Below are 17,081 nucleotides of genomic sequence, written 5' to 3'. Positions count from 1 at the left end.
CGTCACGCCGCTCCCGCCTGGCTTCCTTGCCTGAGCATCTCTTCCGGTGCCGCCCCGGAAGAGACCCTCGGCTACGGGGTTTCCCGGCCTGCCCACACAGGCGCCTTCCTTTCTGGCCGGAAATCGCTGAGGGAGAAGCAGCGACTGTAGCCGCTCCGACTACACCATGGTAGGCCCCGAAATGCGGGGCGGGGGTGACTAGGCCGCTACTCGCTCCCTGTCTCTCGCTCCCTGCTGCGGTTGTCCTTCTCCTCATCGCTTTCCTCTCCCTTTTTCTCCCCGCAGCCGCCAAAGGACGATAAGAAGAAGAAGGACGCGGGCAAGTCGGCCAAGAAGGACAAGGACCCCGTCAACAAGTCCGGCGGAAAAGCCAAGAAGAAGGTGGGCCTGGGAGGGTCGTTGGAGCGGAGCCGCCGTGCTCTTCTCCAGAGGCGCGTGCACGGAGGAGCCCCCTCCTCCTTGGCACTAACGTGCCGCGTGCTCCGAAAAGGCACGTGGAGGACCGGGCCAGGCCCGCCTTGCGGAGTGGTCTGTACCACATCGGGGGGCGGGCGAAGGGCCGTGCTTTTGAATGGTCTCGCGGGCTTTTTCAATAAATAACGAGGTTTCCCTTACTGCCCGATGTGCCGGAGAGCCGTCGGTATCTCCAAGCACCGCAGCCTGAAGTGGTATATCGTCTCCTCTTGCAACGTATATGCAAGTGCAAGAAGTTATAGTGGTGGAAGTAGTCTCTGTGAAGCAATGTTGTATAGGCATATAGAGATGGCTACATAAACTTTGTTCAAAATGGTGCTGAATTTTTTTTCTGTATCGCTTTCCAAAGGGTAGTCTGCTTCTGTGTTGGCATATAGGAGCACTTGCAGATGGGAAAAGGGACCTGTGGAATTGTATATAGCAGTGTTTGCCTACCTTAAGATTTGATGGTGAACTCATGAGACATTGTGGTGATGAGGACTTGGATTCAAATTCCTACCTTGGTGTGTGGGAAAATAGGAAGGAGACAGAACCATATACAACACCTTCAGCCCCTTGGGGGAAGGATGGGATATAGAAATATAATACAGTTGGTGCTCTCCAGCATTTTGGACCACAAGCCCATAAGCTGCAGCTAACGAGATGAGAGGCCAATCTGGAGGACACCAGGTTGGCAAACCTGTATGCACATCCTTAAAACCTTACCAGTATGAAGCCCTCAGCACCTTTACTCTTGAGTAAATCTGTGTCATTTGGGCTTTTAAAGCTTTAACTGCTCCCCCCCCCCTTTTCTTTTTTGAGCAGAAGTGGTCCAAAGGGAAAGTAAGAGACAAGTTGAACAACCTTGTTCTGTTTGACAAAGCTACTTACGACAAGCTGTGCAAGGAGGTGCCAAACTACAAACTCATCACACCTGCTGTGGTCTCTGAAAGGCTGAAGATTCGAGGCTCCTTGGCTAGAGCCGCGCTCCAGGAGCTTCTCAGCAAAGGTAACAGCATAGCAAAATTCAGTGCCTCAGTGGAAAGGGCTGCCTGTGGCTACTTAAACCAAGGGTAGCCAACATGGCATTCTCTGGGTGTTTATTAGACTACAGCTCCCATCGTCCCTTATCATTGGCTACCCTTAGCTTAAATTAAGGTGTTTGGGGGTCACTTGATAGCAGCCCTACTTATCTCATGAATGTTTGTTGGAGTTTGTCTCTCATTTGATTGGCAATGGCAGAGTAGGGTGCTAAACTGGCTGGTAGCTGGCTACTGTTGTCAGTGCTGCATGCATGAATACAGAATATCCCTAGGAGTACAACACTGGTATTTATTACAAAAGCCTCTACCTTAATTGTGAGCACTGTGATGAACAAGTTACAACTCCACAGATTTATGTACGTATAGGAAGTTGGTTGGTATGTTGCTTTTAAAAACTCTGCTGTTCTTCATATTGAACTGAACTGTCCTGTCCTTTTGCCAGGTCTAATCAAACTGGTGTCCAAGCACAGAGCCCAGGTCATCTACACCCGAAACACCAAGGGGGGTGATGCACCAGCTGCTGGGGAGGACGCATAAAAGGTGAGCTGCTTCTCAGTGCTGGCGGTATGGCTTGGTGGAAATCTATCACGGCAGTTATTTAACAGGCAAATGGTTCTAATTAATTAATTATCTGTTTGTTTTGCAGGTTCTTGGGAGGTTTTTAGACTCTGTAAATGACTAAAATAAAATAATTTGGACTGAAGTCTTGTGTGGCTTTCTGCTCAGTGGAGTTAAGTACAGCTCTGTTTCTAATAGTCAGAGACCATAGGCAATCTGTCATTGAAAAGCCTTTACTCACTTTCATACCAGGCTGGCTGGCAAGTGCATGGCTATGTACTTAAAAAAATATGCCCCGGGCCCATGACATAAAACATACAGATACTACCACCCAGTCTTTGTTCTTACTGTGCCAGTGAGGCTATCATGGGAGCTACTTATAAACAGGCTTCAGGTCTCCTTATAACAGCATTGATTATTAGATCCTAGTGGAGAGATAAAGGACTCCCAGCTGTCCAGATTTAAAGGCCTTGATGCAGGAGGGTTCTGATGAAGAGGTGGTGCTTAACCACCCACTCAAGCAGCCAGGACATTGTGCAGTGTAGGGGGTCTTCAGTCCAGCAAGGTGTCAAGGAGTTGAGAGCTGCTGAAGTGAATCCTCTGCTTGTAGGAAATGGAGACCTGGCATTGGAGCAGGCCTGCATTATACCATATTCCTACTGGGTACTGTGCAAGCAGAATGTGGAATGCTTAGCCCTTTGGGGTAAATGTGGCATGTTGCACAAAGTGAGCTAGTGTCTTTTAATTAAAAATAAATAAATACAGGAGACAAATAAGCCCTTAGAACAGCCAAGGATAAGAACAGGTTCCCAACTTTTACAATAACTGCCTTAGAGAAGCTCTCTGTTTAAGATTGATGAGTTGAGATGAGTGGAATTTTAAAACACATATTTAATGATACTTTACTACAGAATAACCACATGATACTTGCTGACATACAGAATGTTCAAAAAGAAAAGTCTTCATCTGGCCTCTTCTCAGGCTGCACAACCTTCTGTAATTGCATCAGGCCTTTCTTCCCTTCAGTCAGTTTTTTGCCGTTTCCTTTTAGGGCCAGGATGTTTCTGTGCTTCAGATTTGAACTGATGTCTAGAAAAAGTATGGTTAATAAAAGCTTAAAAGAATGAACCAGCCAGAACATCAGTTGCAGAGCCTTTTTAATTAGGGAGCAGGGGGAGAATAAACTCCCATACTATATATTTTTCAAAGTGTTAAATCAAATTCACCAAAGGTCTGGATAAGCAGGTGTGTTTTGACCTGGCCTTGAAAGACAAAGTAGAGGCAATTGACATTTGCAAAGGGGGAAATTCTAATAGGATACAGGGATAGCTCCATCACTGTTCACCAAGAAGTCCTCTACCCTGATCTCAGGGCAGGTGATAAAGAGAAATGTACACCATCAGGGACTTAAGGCTCTATGTATCAATACTGAAACCTTGAATTGGGCCCAGTAACGTAGTGGTAGCCTGTGCAGATCTTGCAGAATAGGTGTTGCTGCATAGGTCCAGAAAAAAACAAGTAAATTTTCTGGACCATTGTTCAAAGGTAGTTCTATGGAAAGAGATTATAGTAATCAAGACACCAGGTTATCTGAGCATGCGGCACTGGGCAGGCTATATTTAGAAACAGCCATAGCTAATAAAAGGCACTTCTTGCCATTTTGTCAATTAATGGAAGTGACGGGTCAGTTTTAAAAAAAGAAATAATATACCAGGACAGATAACTTCAGTAACGAGTACTCTACTTAAAGATAAAACTAAAATTTCTGTGGCCAACCAGAAAGCATTAATTTTACAAAACCGGTGTATGTTCAAAATGCTGAAGTCAAAGACTCAAACTAGTATGTGCTGAACGTTTGGGAATAAGTGCCTGGTAGAATTCAACCAAAGATCCACCACATCTGGTTTTCTTTGTAAGAGCCCAAGGTGCTAGAGAGCCAGCTAAAGACCCTACCCTGTAAAAGCTGCTATATTGTCCACTGTTAAATACAAATACATTATAAAGGAAGCAAATGTGGCTTACCTGGACTGCCACCTCCTGCCATGGTTCCAAACCCGCCCAAAGGATGGAAGCCACCCTTCTCCTGTCTGAGAGGTGTGATCGAAGTTGGCTCCAACACGATTAGGTGGAAGCTTCTTCAGCTTCTGTTTCTCCTCTTTAAAGAAAGGTGGGTGGGGAAAGAAATCATTTTCGAGTCCTAGTCTCACTTTGATTTCCAGCAAGTGAGCTGGTGTCATAATAAAGAGTCCCGACTACAGGGCCAAATTTCTGCATACTCACTTTCCTTGAGAAATTCTTCGTAAGAAGGTCCAATCTGTGGTGTGCTTTCCCCTTCCTCCTCCATCAGCCAAGGGGGTTTGGCTCCTATAGTATGGATGGATGACAAGTTAAAGCAGCCCCATTCTTCTTACCTCTGTGTCAAATGGCAGCCTCCCCATCTGTGGGGCCATTATCTTTCCAGATAATGCAATAAGGTGTCTAATATTTTTTACCTTTCTGAACAAGGGTTGAAAGCTCTGTGGCAGAGCACATGCTTTACATGCAAAAGGTACAAGGTGCAAACCCTGGTGTCTACAGGTAGGGCTGGGCAAGATTCTGGAACCTCAGAGAGCCACTGTTAGTCACAGTGTCAACTATGTTGGGCTAGATGGACAAGTGGTCTGCGTAAGGCAACTTCCTATGTTTCTGTTAACGTGGCTATTCTTAAGAATATGTGTGTGTTTTGGGGCATTCTCTAGTTGCAACCACAGTTAGGATCTTTCTCATGTAAGACCAGAGTTTATTAAACCTCATCATAAGACAGGTCAAAATCATATTTCAGAAAGGAGTGATAAAATCTTTGCTAGCATACCTGTGTAAATGTTGCCATGCTCTGCTGGTTCCTGTGTTCAAAAAAGCAAAGGGAAAACCAAGGTAGAAATGATTTAGAGAAGAGGAAGTATGTAAAGAGGCAACTGCCATTGCTGCAAAGAAGGAGCAAGAGGTGCATTTAATTATACAGTGCAGCTTTTAAAGGTAATGTAACTCCTGATTCCCCATGTTCACAAATTTATTAAATTTGTATACCACCCTACATCCATAGATCTCGGTCGTTCACAACATAAAAATACAAGATAAAAACAAAAAATGCAGGATAAAAACAAAAAACAAACCAATAAACCCCTCTCCCACAAAGGGAATAGGATAATAATCAGCCAAAGGCCTGGCTGAAGAACATTTTCGACTGTTGCCTAAAGGTGTATAATGAAGGTGCCAGCCAAATCTTGTATCAAGCTGGGAATGGGGCATATTCTATTATGTGCAATAAAGGTAAGGGACCACCAGACTGTTCACTGGTCTGCCACTGGTGTAGGAGCTCTACCGCTCAAGTCAAGCCATTCATGGCAGTACAAGGCAACCTGCAGTGGATTTTTTTTTAATTCAAGATACTTATATTCTGCTTTCTGAAGAAACTCTTCAACCAGGTAGACTACAATAATTTTTTTTAAAAACTCTCTCAGTATTACCCAACCATTTAACAATAAAATCTGTACCAACATGAGAATAAAGTGTAATCATACCAGAACCCCAAACTAATAGGCTTTCGAGGACAAATGGGTCATTGTGAAGAGATGAAGTGGGCTCCCATCTGCCTACCTGATGGCCAATAAAAGTTAAAGACTGTCCTGCTTCCTGCCACTCTGACTCTGGCACAGTTCTGTATGCAGATCCAGGGTGTCCTTCAAGAAATGTCACGTTTCTGCTTGGCCCAGGCTGCTCTTGTTCTTCCGTGGCAAAAGCAGAGTCACTACAACACAGGAGAATGTCTCGAGTAAAGCAGAAAGTATATGGGCACATTTTGGTACACGGGGGGGGGGGGTTGAAAAGGCCATATTACAAAGGGCAGAAAGGGCCCTTGGTGTATGGAGTCATTAAGGCCTCTAAAGCAAACACCACTGATAACCATGACTAAACAACTCTTACCTTGGGCTTCCTGTAAAAGGATTGGCGGTGGCAGCTCCATTGCACAGCTCTGTCTCTGCCTGTTGCTGAGTTTGATTCAGGAAAAAACACTTGTTTCAAGATACCATAGTAAAGTCTGCTCTGTAGGACAACCTTGAAATGAAATCACTACTAATAAGGTGGACCAATGCCCATCAAGAGTTAATGGCAAAGAAATGCTCTTGCATTGGAGGGAAATGGGGGTCTGCAAATGCCCTCTTTGGCCACAGATGCCCTCTAACCAACACTTAAGGTGTGGACATATCAAGGAAAGGAAGCTAATTAGGTGGAATATTTTAATACTTTGTTGTCAATAGAGCCAATAGTGGCTGGTAAAGGACTTTGCATTTTTTTTTGGGGGGGGAGTCACAGAAAGGGCATTCAAGAGGTGGGGGTGCCCCAGACCACAAACAACAGCCAGGCGTTTCTGCTCTGTGCTAACAAAGGGGGTTAGGAAAGGAAGGCCATACAAATGAAATCTAAACTGGACATGAGAGATGAGATGTGCTGCTTGCATAGTCACTGCTGGGGACATTCACCACCTTCCCTAGTGGTCGAAAGAGAAATCACATGTTTCAAGGCAGCAGCACAACTAGAGAGAAAGGCAAGGGGCACAGAAACAGTTGTGAACGTAATGGTGGATACTGCCCATGTGCATCCTGGGCACACAAACCTCTAAGGCAGCCTGCACTACTTCTTGCCGTCTCTGCTCCACCTCCCTGATGCGAGCAGCCACCTAGAATTGGGGTAGGCAGAAGACACAATGAGAACCTGAGAAACAGAGGAGAAACCCAAATTCCTACATCACACACGCAAACACATTATTGTCCTCACCTCTTGAATGAGCTCATCTTCTTTTTCCTCATAAGCTTCCAGAGCTTTGGAGAGTGATTCCTTGAAGCTGAAACAGATTCAAAAGTCATATCAGTTTGTAGAGCAAACAACGTGAACCGAGGCAGTGGCCTTTTGCTGCCTCTACCACAGAAGACAGGTGGTACAACAACAAGAAAATCTAAAACGATTTTACAGAAAAATTATTCCAGCCTGAATGAGTAATTACTTTGGGAGCCCCAGCAGTGTAGGAGGAACAGTATCAAAGCCCTGAAACGACCAGGTACGGTCAAAACCTAACTCTGTCCCACCATCAGGCCCTCTAATAAATTCTTCTTCTTTGGCCAAGGGGCTACATTCCCTCTTGGGATAACTGACAGAGGCCATATGCTGGCGGCATGTGGAGATACCTGACCAGAATATGGACTTAGTATTTGATAAAGGCTGTTGAAATTAGGCCAAGGGTGTCTCTATGGCTGCAGATTGCCCACTAATGATCATTCCCAAGTGGACCAAGATGGATGAATGGTCTGACTTGGCATAAAGCAGCTTCCTTCTGTGTCAAAGAGGTGGAACAGCTAATCTAGCAAACAAAATGCGACATAAACTAACTGGCAAAGTGTCTACTCACAGCTCATAATCCTCAGAGGAAACCAAGAAGCGAGACTTCAGGCTAGGGTCTGCTTTGTTCTCCCACCAGAATGCATAGACTGCTTTCTTATGTTCAACGCTTGAAAAGGAATAAAAGACCAAAACACCTTAAGAGTGAGAAAGGCACAAACTTTTAACAGGACTGCCCAGGCTACAGTTCTTATCCAGTTCTGAGGATAATCTCGGAGGAAAACAACTTAAGCAATTCTGCGTGCTGTGAAAGATGTCTGTATCAGAAGCCAAGGGCAGGCACAGACACTCACAAAAAGGGCCTCATTACAAGCATGGAAAAATCAAACTTGATTCCACTCAAAGTCATATCCACATTTAGAACTATGTCAGTTTTTTACTCACTCCCAGGAGCCTAATTACCAAAGAAGAGGCCAGCAGAGGAGTTGTTTGGGGTATGTGTGTGACAACTATGAAAAATATGCTCCACTGTTTCATTAATTGGAAGAAAACTGGAATGTACTTGCAAATAGTATAAACAAAGTGACTCTGAAAACAGCCAGTTTTGCTTTCACTGCTGAAAACTGCCACCAACTTACTATGATTCCCACATTTCAGACTGCAAACTGGGTTACTGATACAGTCCAGTATATAATTGATTGGCTATGAAAATTGCTTGTGCACCTTTCTCCTTCAAAAATAACTGTGTTACGATTAGTAGTAAAGCAAATAAAAGCAAAATGTACATAAGGAAGCCAAACAAGGCTATTCATATTCCAGACACCCCCACCTCATGCTCCAGGCAAGAGGTGGCCTGCCTGAGTGGAGACTCTTCTCCAAGCTTACCTGGCCATGTGCTGGAGGAGGCCGCCATGCAGCACAGCCAAGGACCCCTGGCTCAGGTGCAACTTCACCTCCTGCCTGCAGCAAATGCACCAGAATTGCCGCTCGTGCTCCCCAGGGTCAAAAGGCACCACGGAGGCCCGCTTCAGCATCTTCCGCGCTGCAGCCACCTGAGTAAAATGTAAAAGAGAAGCAAAAGTGAGAAGATAAAAAATACTTGCGTGAAGGGTAGCTCAGTTGGAAGAGCATAAGCCTCTGAATCTCAGGATCGGGGGTTCAAGCCCCATGTTGGGCAAAAACATTCCTGCATTGCAGGGGGTTGGACATGGACGTAGCAAGGATTTTTGTTAAAGTGGGGGAGCCAAAATTGTTGAACTTTTGTTAGATCAGCCAAAGTTGAGGCATCTGCTGGGGGGTGGCAGAACCCAATTAACTGAGTACTTTCAATCATTTTTGTGCCCCCCCTTGGGGTTGGACTAGATGACCCTGGTGTTCCCTTCCAGCTCTACGACCCTGTGAAATCTCTCTGGAGAGCAGCTGACGCCCTTTCGGACCGGCTGCAGAACCAGCCCCCCACCCGCCCGTCTTTGCTCCTCCTTGGACAAACCACCCGCAGCCGGGCAGGCAGAAATGCGAAGGGTGCAGCCTTGCACGAAACTCGGCCCGGCTGCCTTCGGACACTTCACCCGACCCTCCGCGCCCACCCCTGGGGCTCCGGGGCCGTACTTTCTCCTTCAGACTGGCGAGCGCCCCGCGAAGCCGCCTCTGGTGCCCCGCGCTGTAGAGGTGGCTGCGCCGACCGGCGAAAGCGCTGCACCGGCAGAGCGGGCAGCGGAACAGCGTCGTCGCCGTGGGAACGGCGCCAGGCCCCTCGCCCCGATCGCCATCAACGCCGCCGCCCCCGTCCTCCATTTTGCAAATCCCGGAAGCGGCCGGCCAAGGAGGCGGGTCTCGCGGCGAGGGCGACATCTGGCGGCCGTCCCCAGAACTGCAGGATTACGTCATTCCCGCCCACGCACGGCAATCTGCTGCTGCGCGCTCATGCCCCGCCGGCGAGGAAAAGGCGTCGCGCAGCACGTTGCGGGATGCAGAAGCCCCGGGAAGGTGCGCGCTGCTCCTTGGCCTTGCTCAGGCGTGAGGAGGAGGATCCAGCACGTGCTCAGATGCCCTCTCGTTTCTGCTCCTCGCCCTGAATCCCGCGCGAGCTGAAGGAGGCAAAGTCACGTTCAGGGTTCCTTCATTGCAGCGGGTTGGACTAGATGGCCCCTGGGTCCCTTCCAACTCTGCACAGTTCTATGATTCCGTCACAGCTGCGAGATTCACATCTCCCTGCCATCTCGTTGCTTAGCAAGCCCCCTTCTTGGCCTGAATGAAGGCGACAGCCCGGGCTTGTCCTCAGAACAGGAGTTTTATTTTTTAAATCTGTTTTGAAGCCGTTTATTCCGGTTTAATCTGGTGGAATAGTGATTGTGCCAACTTTAATTTTAAAAATTTCTTTGCACTTGCAGATAGTTCACAATTATCGTCCACACAATTACTAAATCAGTCTTGCAGGAGCTTTAGCTGTGCCGGATATATATCAGGTGTGCAGAATAACATATCACTTTACACATTTTTCTGAAGAGTAGAGGAAGTTGGAGTACTGTATGGGGTCCATGAAGTGGCCTAGTGGGCTTGGCCTGACATATTAAAATGATTGGGGTGGACTGTGAAGATGGATGTAGCAACCGTGCAATAAAACAGGGTGAAGGGTGCCAGGGAAAGAAATGAGCCTTTCAAGTAACAGGTAGAAATACGTTGTCTGGATGCAAACTCTGCCTGTAGGTGGAGAGCAGCTTTACCCATTGAGAAGCAAACAGAGAACCTGATCCGGAATGCAAGCTTCTCAGAGGCCAGGTTGTTCTAGGCTTGGCCACCACTCAGGCCCACATTTCTGACATGCTTATTCACGGCAGCTAGTCAGATCTGTTTATGGGTTTTGTTTTGCATACTTGGTCGCCCTGCGCCCTGGATAAATCAGTGGAGATGCCCCTGCCTAAAGCCAGGCATTGAATTCCTCTCACCGCTATTTTCCTGTCACCGCAGTGAGCTACCTGCAATTCTAAGCAGTCAGAGGGCAAGCAGAAACTATTTTCCACTTCAAGCGTTTTCCACAAAGGCAGGGCTGCCAACTTGAAAAAAAATATTGCAGGGCAGGTAAGTCCCACCCCGCATAATCGATTACATGACACAGTACCCACGCTCCATTTGAATGGCAATGCCCATCAACTGGGGGGGGAGCGCAGATATTTTAGGTGGGGGGGCGCCAAAGGGACCTCGGCCCCTAGAAGTTGGCTCCTATGCACAGAGGAGCCGAAGAGAACACACACAATGACCATTTTGTGCACACTTTTAACTGTTTATTACCATACTTTTTCTCCACATTTTCAATAATGAATAAAATAAATAAATAAATAAATAAAGTAAGTTCAAGCACTTAGGTTTACGCATTCTCTTCCACAGTGCCTTTCAAGAGACTGCTCCCATCACAAAACACGGCACCTCCCCTGCTGCAAGTGAAAAACACTGTACAGGTGTTTTTTTGTTTTGTTGGGGGTTTTTTTTGAGGGGGTCTACTCTCATAGGAAGCTGCCTCTCCATCTGCAAATTTGGGGTTTCTTCCACCCCAAATAGTATCTTCAGAAGGAAGGAAGCCACAAGCCGGGCTCTCTTAGAACAGCTGTTCCTTTCAACAAGTAGCAGAGTCTTTTATATGTACTGGAGAATGCACAGTTGACTGCAGTGGGGTTTCCTCCATGCCGTCCAGGTTTAGTGAGGATCTGAGGCCAAAGAGAGACCTCATCAGTTCTGGGGAAAGAGGGAAGCAAATACAAGCTGTCAGGGCTGGTGGCCCCATTGGTTTATCAAGTTATCTTCCATGCTCAGGAAGCCAACAGAAAAGGTAAAGGGACCCCTGACCATTAGGTCCAGTCGTGACTGACTCTGGGGTTGCGGCACTCATCTCACGTTATTGGCCAAGGGAGCCGGCGTACAGCTTCATGTGGCCAGCATGACTAAGCCGCTTCTGGCGAACCAGAGCAGCGCATGGAAACGCCATTTACTTTCCCGCTGGAGCGGTACCTGTTTATCTACTTGCACTCCGACGTGCTTTCGAACTGCTAGGTTGGCAGGAGCAGGGACCGAGCCACGGTAGCTCACCCCGTCACGGGGATTAGAACCGCCGACCTTCTGATCAGCAAGTCCTAGGCTCTGTGGTTTAACCCACAGCGCCACCCGCGTCCCAACAGAAAAGTTAGGTTTGCCAAAAGTGGAACTGCTTGCCAGATCCCTCCTCTATTTCAAGCTGTCCAGGGTCCCATCTCCTTCCCTCCTGGCCATGCTCACCCTCCTCTCCAGTTGCACACCATCTCCCTCCTACCTGGCTTGTCCATGCTCTGACGCATCAGCCTCACCAAGTCCTCTGGCAGCTCTTGCGTTTCCGCCCGAAACTTGCGCCATCCCTCTGTGGTCAACTTCCACATGCGGGACTTGCGGTTCCCATCAAGGCACACGAAGGCGGCCGTCTTCTCAAAGCTGCTGCTGAAGCACAGGTTGTGCCGGATGGTGTTTTTCCAGCCTTCTGGAGCTGTGCGGAAGAAGGGGAAGTGCTTCCTGGCAAGGAGGGAGGTCAGCAGAGTGGCTAGAGCAGGGCAGGCAGCCCCCACGGAGGCAGCAGATGAACCACCAATAGCACTGCAGCGTAACGTTCTTTTCCGTCCCCAGGGATGCTTGTACCCCATGGACTGTGTAGGGAGGGCCCCGGGGGAAAGAGGAAATTACAGACTGCTTTCTAGCACCCAGTTATGCTGCCCACAATCATAGGAGACTCCGGCCAGAACATGCAGCTTTCAACACCAACTTGAGAGCAGCATCAAAGCCAAGCCAAGCCAGGAGAGGAAGGCAAAGTCAGAAGTCACCATTTTAATCACTGAGCTTCATCTTCACCCATCACCTGCCTCTCCTGGCCCCCACCTGCCCACCCCAGTGCTCAGGGGCCGGTACCTTATGAACTGGTAGATCTCCTGCACTGTCAGACTGCTGCTCACACTGCTGCTCAGGGCAAGGCTGATGAGGATGCAGTAATTAAGAGGTGGGCGGGGCCAGTCTCCCAGGGTCCTCTTCAGCTTCTTAGCATGGGATCGGAGGACCTTTGCTTTCCAGGGTGCCCAGGTAGACCGACGAGTGCCCCTCGTCTTCTGAGAAAGCTGGGAGGTATCCTCTTCCTTGGGGACCTGGAACCATAAGATTGCGGGAAGGAAGCAGGGACACCTGGTAATATTTCTCCTTTATTTGCTGGCCAGCAGATTGAGCCATGGCCAGGGGGGAAAAATGGCACCACCAGATAGGTGGCTTGCCCCACAGCTGCCCCACACATGACAATCACCAACCCCATATGGGTAGTCTGGCTCTCCAAACAAGGGTTTACCAAACTCAAGTCACCAGCTGTTTTTGGACTACAATTCCCATCATCCCTGACCACTGGTACTGCTAGCTAGGAATGATGGGAGTGGTAGTCCAAAAGCAACTGGAGACCCAAGTTTGGGAAACCCTGCAGAAAGGAGGATTGGCTCTGACCACCCATTTCCACCTTCCTAGGAAACTTTTAATATTTTGCATTGTTTCCTAGCAATTTTTTGATACCAAACTGAAAGGTGGGATTCAAACATTTCAATTAACTAATTAAAAACAGAACGGACACATAGGCTGCTGGCTCCCATTGAAATCAGGAGGGCCAGTCCAGATTAGAGCCATGCAATAGCTCATATCAAAACAGTCCAGAAGATACGTAAACTTCTTGCCATTGAATTGCTGGCCCGGTCTCCACAGACCTCTCTAGCGGCAGGACAAGATGAAGGCAGTGGCGCCACCACTGAGGCATGCCCAGGGATGCTGCAGGCCAGGTTTGGGTTCACCCACATCCACGGGTGGGGCTGTGGGTCAGATTCTGCGGGGAGAGAAAACAAAGGGCCTCAGCTGGGTTCCTGCTGCCGCATGCAACCCCACATTCCACAACAAGCCTAGGAACATCAGAAGTAGAATAATAATAATAATAATAATAATAATAATAATAATAATAATAATAATTTTTATTTATACCCTGCCCTCCCCAGCCAAGGCCGGGCTCGGGGCGGCTAACAAGCAATAATAAAAACAAGTTGAATGAATACAACTTAAACACAAGATTAAAATACAACATTAAAATATTGAAACATTAAAATATTCAAATGCAGCCTTATCACAGGAGGCGAAAGGAAAAAGGAAAAACAAAGAGGGGGAGGGAATCAAATTGGCTCTAAGCCAAAGGCCAGGTGGAACAACTCTGTCTTAGAGGCCCTGCGGAAAGAAATCAGATCCTGCAGGGCCCTGGTCTCATGAGACAGAGCGTCCCAGCAGGCCGGAGCCAGTGTTGAAAAGGCCCTGGCTCTGGTTGAAGCTGATCTAACTTCCTTAGGGCCCGGGACCTCTAGGGTGTTGCTATTTATGGACCTTGAGGCTCTCCATGGGGCATACCGGGAGAGGCGGTCCCGTAGGTACGAGGGTCCTAGGCCACGAAGGGCTTTAAAGGTCAAAACCAGCACCTTAAATCTGACTCTGTACTCCACCGGGAGCCAGTGCAGCTGGAAAAGCACTGGGTGAATATGCTCCCATGGCAGAGACCCCGTGAGGAGCCTCGCTGCAGCATTCTGCACCCGCTGGAGTTTCTGGGACAGCTTCAAGGGCAGACCCACGTAGAGCGAATTACAGTAGTCAAGCCTGGAGGTGACCGTCGCATGGATCACTGTGGCCAGGTCAGGGTGGGAAAGGTAAGGGACCAACTGCTTGATGCGGCAAAGGTGGCAGAGTCAGTCAGACCACTGATCCATCTAGCTCAGCATCAGTGGCGTAGCGTGGGGGGTGCAGGGGGGGCCGGCTGCACCAGGCGCAACATCTGGGGGTTAGGGGGCGCAAATCCACGGCTTAGGGGGCGCAAATTACTTGCCTTGCCCCGGGTGCTGACAACCCACGCTACGCCACTGCTCAGCATTGCCTACAACACCGACCGGCAGCAATAACTCCCCAGGATTTAAGGCAAGAGTCTCCTTTCCCAGCCTTGTCTTGGAGAGGCCAAAGGGGACTGGGGTTTTCTGCACGCAAATCAAGTGCTCCACTACCGAGCTGCTAAGATCTCCCTTGCCCTTTAAGCCTCTCCCTGCCACTCACAGCTGGTGGGCATCCCAATCCGCTAGTTGCTGGAGAAGGCAATTCCCGGTGGAAGGTCGATTCCGCCCCTTCTCAATAGAACCTCGGCGGCCTCTTGCTTACCCGGGGCGGGAGGGTGCAGGACCCGTGTCAGGCTGCGCGTCGTCAGCTGTTCCGAGGGCCACACCAGGCCACGAGCGCTCGTGATGTCCGCGGGAGCTAGGCGGCAGGAGGGCACACATTAAGCGGGCCAGCTGCGCACACCCGCAGACACCCGCTTCCTCACATGGAGCCGAGTTTCTTCTGCAAACCCCCGATGGTGTCGCTGCCCGACGGGGCGGACGCTCGCGAGAGAGCATCAAAGAGATGCTGTTACTGTATAGGGCTGCGAGAGGGCTCTTCATTTGACCCACTCACTCCTGCCCTACATCCCCGGAGCCCTGCTGCGGAGGCCCCCCAAACACTTTCAGGTGGGCCGAGGACAAACCCCAGAAAACTCCCGCCGGTGTGGCAGGTGGGCGCAAGCCTGACCCGCCGCGGCGCACCTTCTCCTTGGACAGCGAGGCGCCTCCGGGTTAACACCTATTCCTTTCCCACGGGGTTGGGGGGAGGCGCTCTGCACATGCCCAAAGAGGCTTCCTCCCCCCTCCTCTCCGCCCCCAGATCACGCAAGCCTCCTCCTACCCCCAGAATGCCTTTGCCCCCAGGGAAGGGAAAGGGGCACAGTGGCCAGGAAGAACTTCAGGCCGGCCTCACCTTGGGGCAGCTCGTCGCAGATAGTGCTCAAGCCCATCTCCTGCCTCATGTTCCAGTCCCAAAGGCCACTGCACAGATGGAGGCTGGCCCAAAAAGCCGGCCTTTGCAAGCGCAACGCCATAAGAACCACACTGCAAACTCCGCGGGGCAGAAACCTTTTCGGGGCGGGGCCAGGAGCGGCGCGCTTCGCACCTTTAGAACCCGGGCCGGGAAGGAGGGAGGGCGGAGCCGCTGATCTGCCTCGACACGTGACTGCGGGCTCTGCAACCGAGGCTCGCAGGGAGACCCCCAAGTCTGTCCCATGCGCTTCATGGCCTCTGCGCTCCTAACCCAGCAGTCGCAGGTGTGGCTGAGCCTCCAAGCCGCTAGCAGTGGCTGCCCAGAGGCCTCGGGGCACCTGCATTTCCCCACTGCTGCGATAGGAAACCCCCATTTGCAAAAACAGTAGGCTGAACTTCCATTTACACTTGACTATAGGCACCTTGACTCCATCGCCTGGAGTCACAAAATCAGGGCTCTCATGCCTGGAGTCTCCAGGTTTTTCCATGGAGATCAAGCACCCCAAACCGAGAGCCTCATGATGACAAGTCAGAAGGGAGGGACTGTGCACGATTAGGGATCTGTGTAATATATTCTCTGGGAATACATCTGAGTTTATGACTGCTTTACTCGCTCTACTGGAGTGCTGTCTCTCAGTAGGTCCTGTTAAGTTCTGCAAGGACTGGAATCCTAGAGGAGGAGAAACGCTTTTGCTAAGTAGTGGTTGGGAGAACCACAAGCATTTCTCAACAGGTGCATTGCAGTTAACAACAATCATAAGTTAACTGGTTAAGGGTGTGGAGAGGGGAGGTGATCAAGCTATTATGGGCACTGATATGGCAATAGGTGGGGTGCAGCTCCCCAATTCTGGAAGCAGGTGGCGCAGAAGCAGGTCACCTACTGGTCATGGGGCTTGCTGCATTGCCAAACCTGTAAAAGAATACAGCCCTCACTTTCCTTCCTAACTCCTCCCCCCTCATGGAGATGCACTTTTGGGATAGGTTTTCTCCCTTGAAAAGCACTGCAGCCTCTCCTCGTTAATAATGATTTGTTGCACATGTGATTTGCAAAGTGCTTCATGATCTTGTGCTGTGTTTGAGTACACCTTTCTCTCTCTTACACATACAATCCTTCATGCCCATTGACATCCTACAGGTTTGAGAAGCTGGGGGAGGGTGTGGCTTGCCACAGACTTCCCAAGTGAGCCTGTGGCAGAGGCTGCTTTTCCAAGCTAGCATCCCATCTATTGAAACAGTCAATGATTTGCCTTTCCTTCCTGATGTCTGGGAGGAGCTTCATCACTGAGTTTCAGTTCTCTGCACTCTATCCAAGTGTGCACAAGCAACAACCCCCCCAGCCTCTTCCTCCAAGAGGAAACTCTTCCAAACTCAGGGATGCCTAGATGGCTTTGGTGCTAGTTACAGGAAAAGCTCCAGGAAATTAAGGGAGCTCCCAGAGGGTGGAAGCAGCTGATATCCCAGCTGATATAGAGACAGAATGGCAGGTGAAGATGGATGCAGAGTGGTTGGGCAACCTGGGCTGGAGAAGACTGCCTTGGAAGTAGGTCCCTCCCAACAGGTGAGCAGAGCTGTGGGCAGAATTGCCACCCCTTCTAGCCCCACCCTGATCTAACCATTCAACTCTGCTGCTCTTCACTAGCCCTTGTCCTGCAAAAAAGGACTAGAACCCAGAGCATCAAATCCCCTTGTCCTCCCCCACCCAGGCCTTAAAGGCAAAACACAGGTTTCTACACCCCTG

General features: G+C 49.5%; 3 protein-coding genes across 4 annotated transcripts; 1 reads left to right on the top strand and 2 right to left on the bottom strand.

Moving 5' to 3' along the window:
* Positions 1 to 38: 38 nt before the first annotated feature.
* RPS25 (ribosomal protein S25) lies at positions 39 to 2,199 on the top strand. The gene is made up of 5 exons (XM_081891231.1): positions 39 to 169; positions 286 to 381; positions 1,279 to 1,462; positions 1,939 to 2,036; positions 2,143 to 2,199. The coding sequence occupies exons 1-4, from the start codon at positions 167 to 169 to the stop codon at positions 2,031 to 2,033; spliced, it is 378 nt and encodes a 125-aa protein (XP_081747357.1). The 5' UTR covers positions 39 to 166; the 3' UTR covers positions 2,034 to 2,036; positions 2,143 to 2,199.
* Positions 2,200 to 2,941: 742 nt separating this feature from the next.
* On the bottom strand, positions 2,942 to 9,293 carry CENATAC (centrosomal AT-AC splicing factor). 2 transcript variants are annotated; one of them, XM_081891109.1, is made up of 11 exons: positions 9,036 to 9,293; positions 8,313 to 8,479; positions 7,498 to 7,596; positions 6,870 to 6,936; positions 6,709 to 6,771; positions 6,018 to 6,082; positions 5,691 to 5,841; positions 4,906 to 4,936; positions 4,335 to 4,418; positions 4,077 to 4,209; positions 2,942 to 3,143 (listed from the first exon to the last, which is right to left on the bottom strand). In XM_081891109.1, the coding sequence occupies exons 1-11, from the start codon at positions 9,276 to 9,278 to the stop codon at positions 3,077 to 3,079; spliced, it is 1,170 nt and encodes a 389-aa protein (XP_081747235.1). In that variant the 5' UTR covers positions 9,279 to 9,293; the 3' UTR covers positions 2,942 to 3,076. The 2 variants fall into 2 exon arrangements, with proteins under 2 accessions (XP_081747235.1, XP_081747236.1); XM_081891110.1 differs by lacking the exon at positions 6,709 to 6,771.
* Positions 9,294 to 10,943: 1,650 nt separating this feature from the next.
* On the bottom strand, positions 10,944 to 15,463 carry FOXR1 (forkhead box R1). The gene is made up of 7 exons (XM_081889516.1): positions 15,285 to 15,463; positions 14,652 to 14,747; positions 13,148 to 13,293; positions 12,990 to 13,024; positions 12,351 to 12,617; positions 11,728 to 11,960; positions 10,944 to 11,156 (listed from the first exon to the last, which is right to left on the bottom strand). The coding sequence occupies exons 1-7, from the start codon at positions 15,403 to 15,405 to the stop codon at positions 11,038 to 11,040; spliced, it is 1,017 nt and encodes a 338-aa protein (XP_081745642.1). The 5' UTR covers positions 15,406 to 15,463; the 3' UTR covers positions 10,944 to 11,037.
* Between the last annotated feature and the right edge of the window lie 1,618 nt (positions 15,464 to 17,081).

Source organism: Podarcis melisellensis (assembly GCF_964234715.1).
Source record: "Podarcis melisellensis genome assembly, chromosome: 15".
Lineage (NCBI taxonomy): Eukaryota > Metazoa > Chordata > Lepidosauria > Squamata > Lacertidae > Podarcis > Podarcis melisellensis.
Note: the sequence above shows the minus strand (reverse complement) of the source record. Positions and strands in the feature narration are given on the sequence as shown.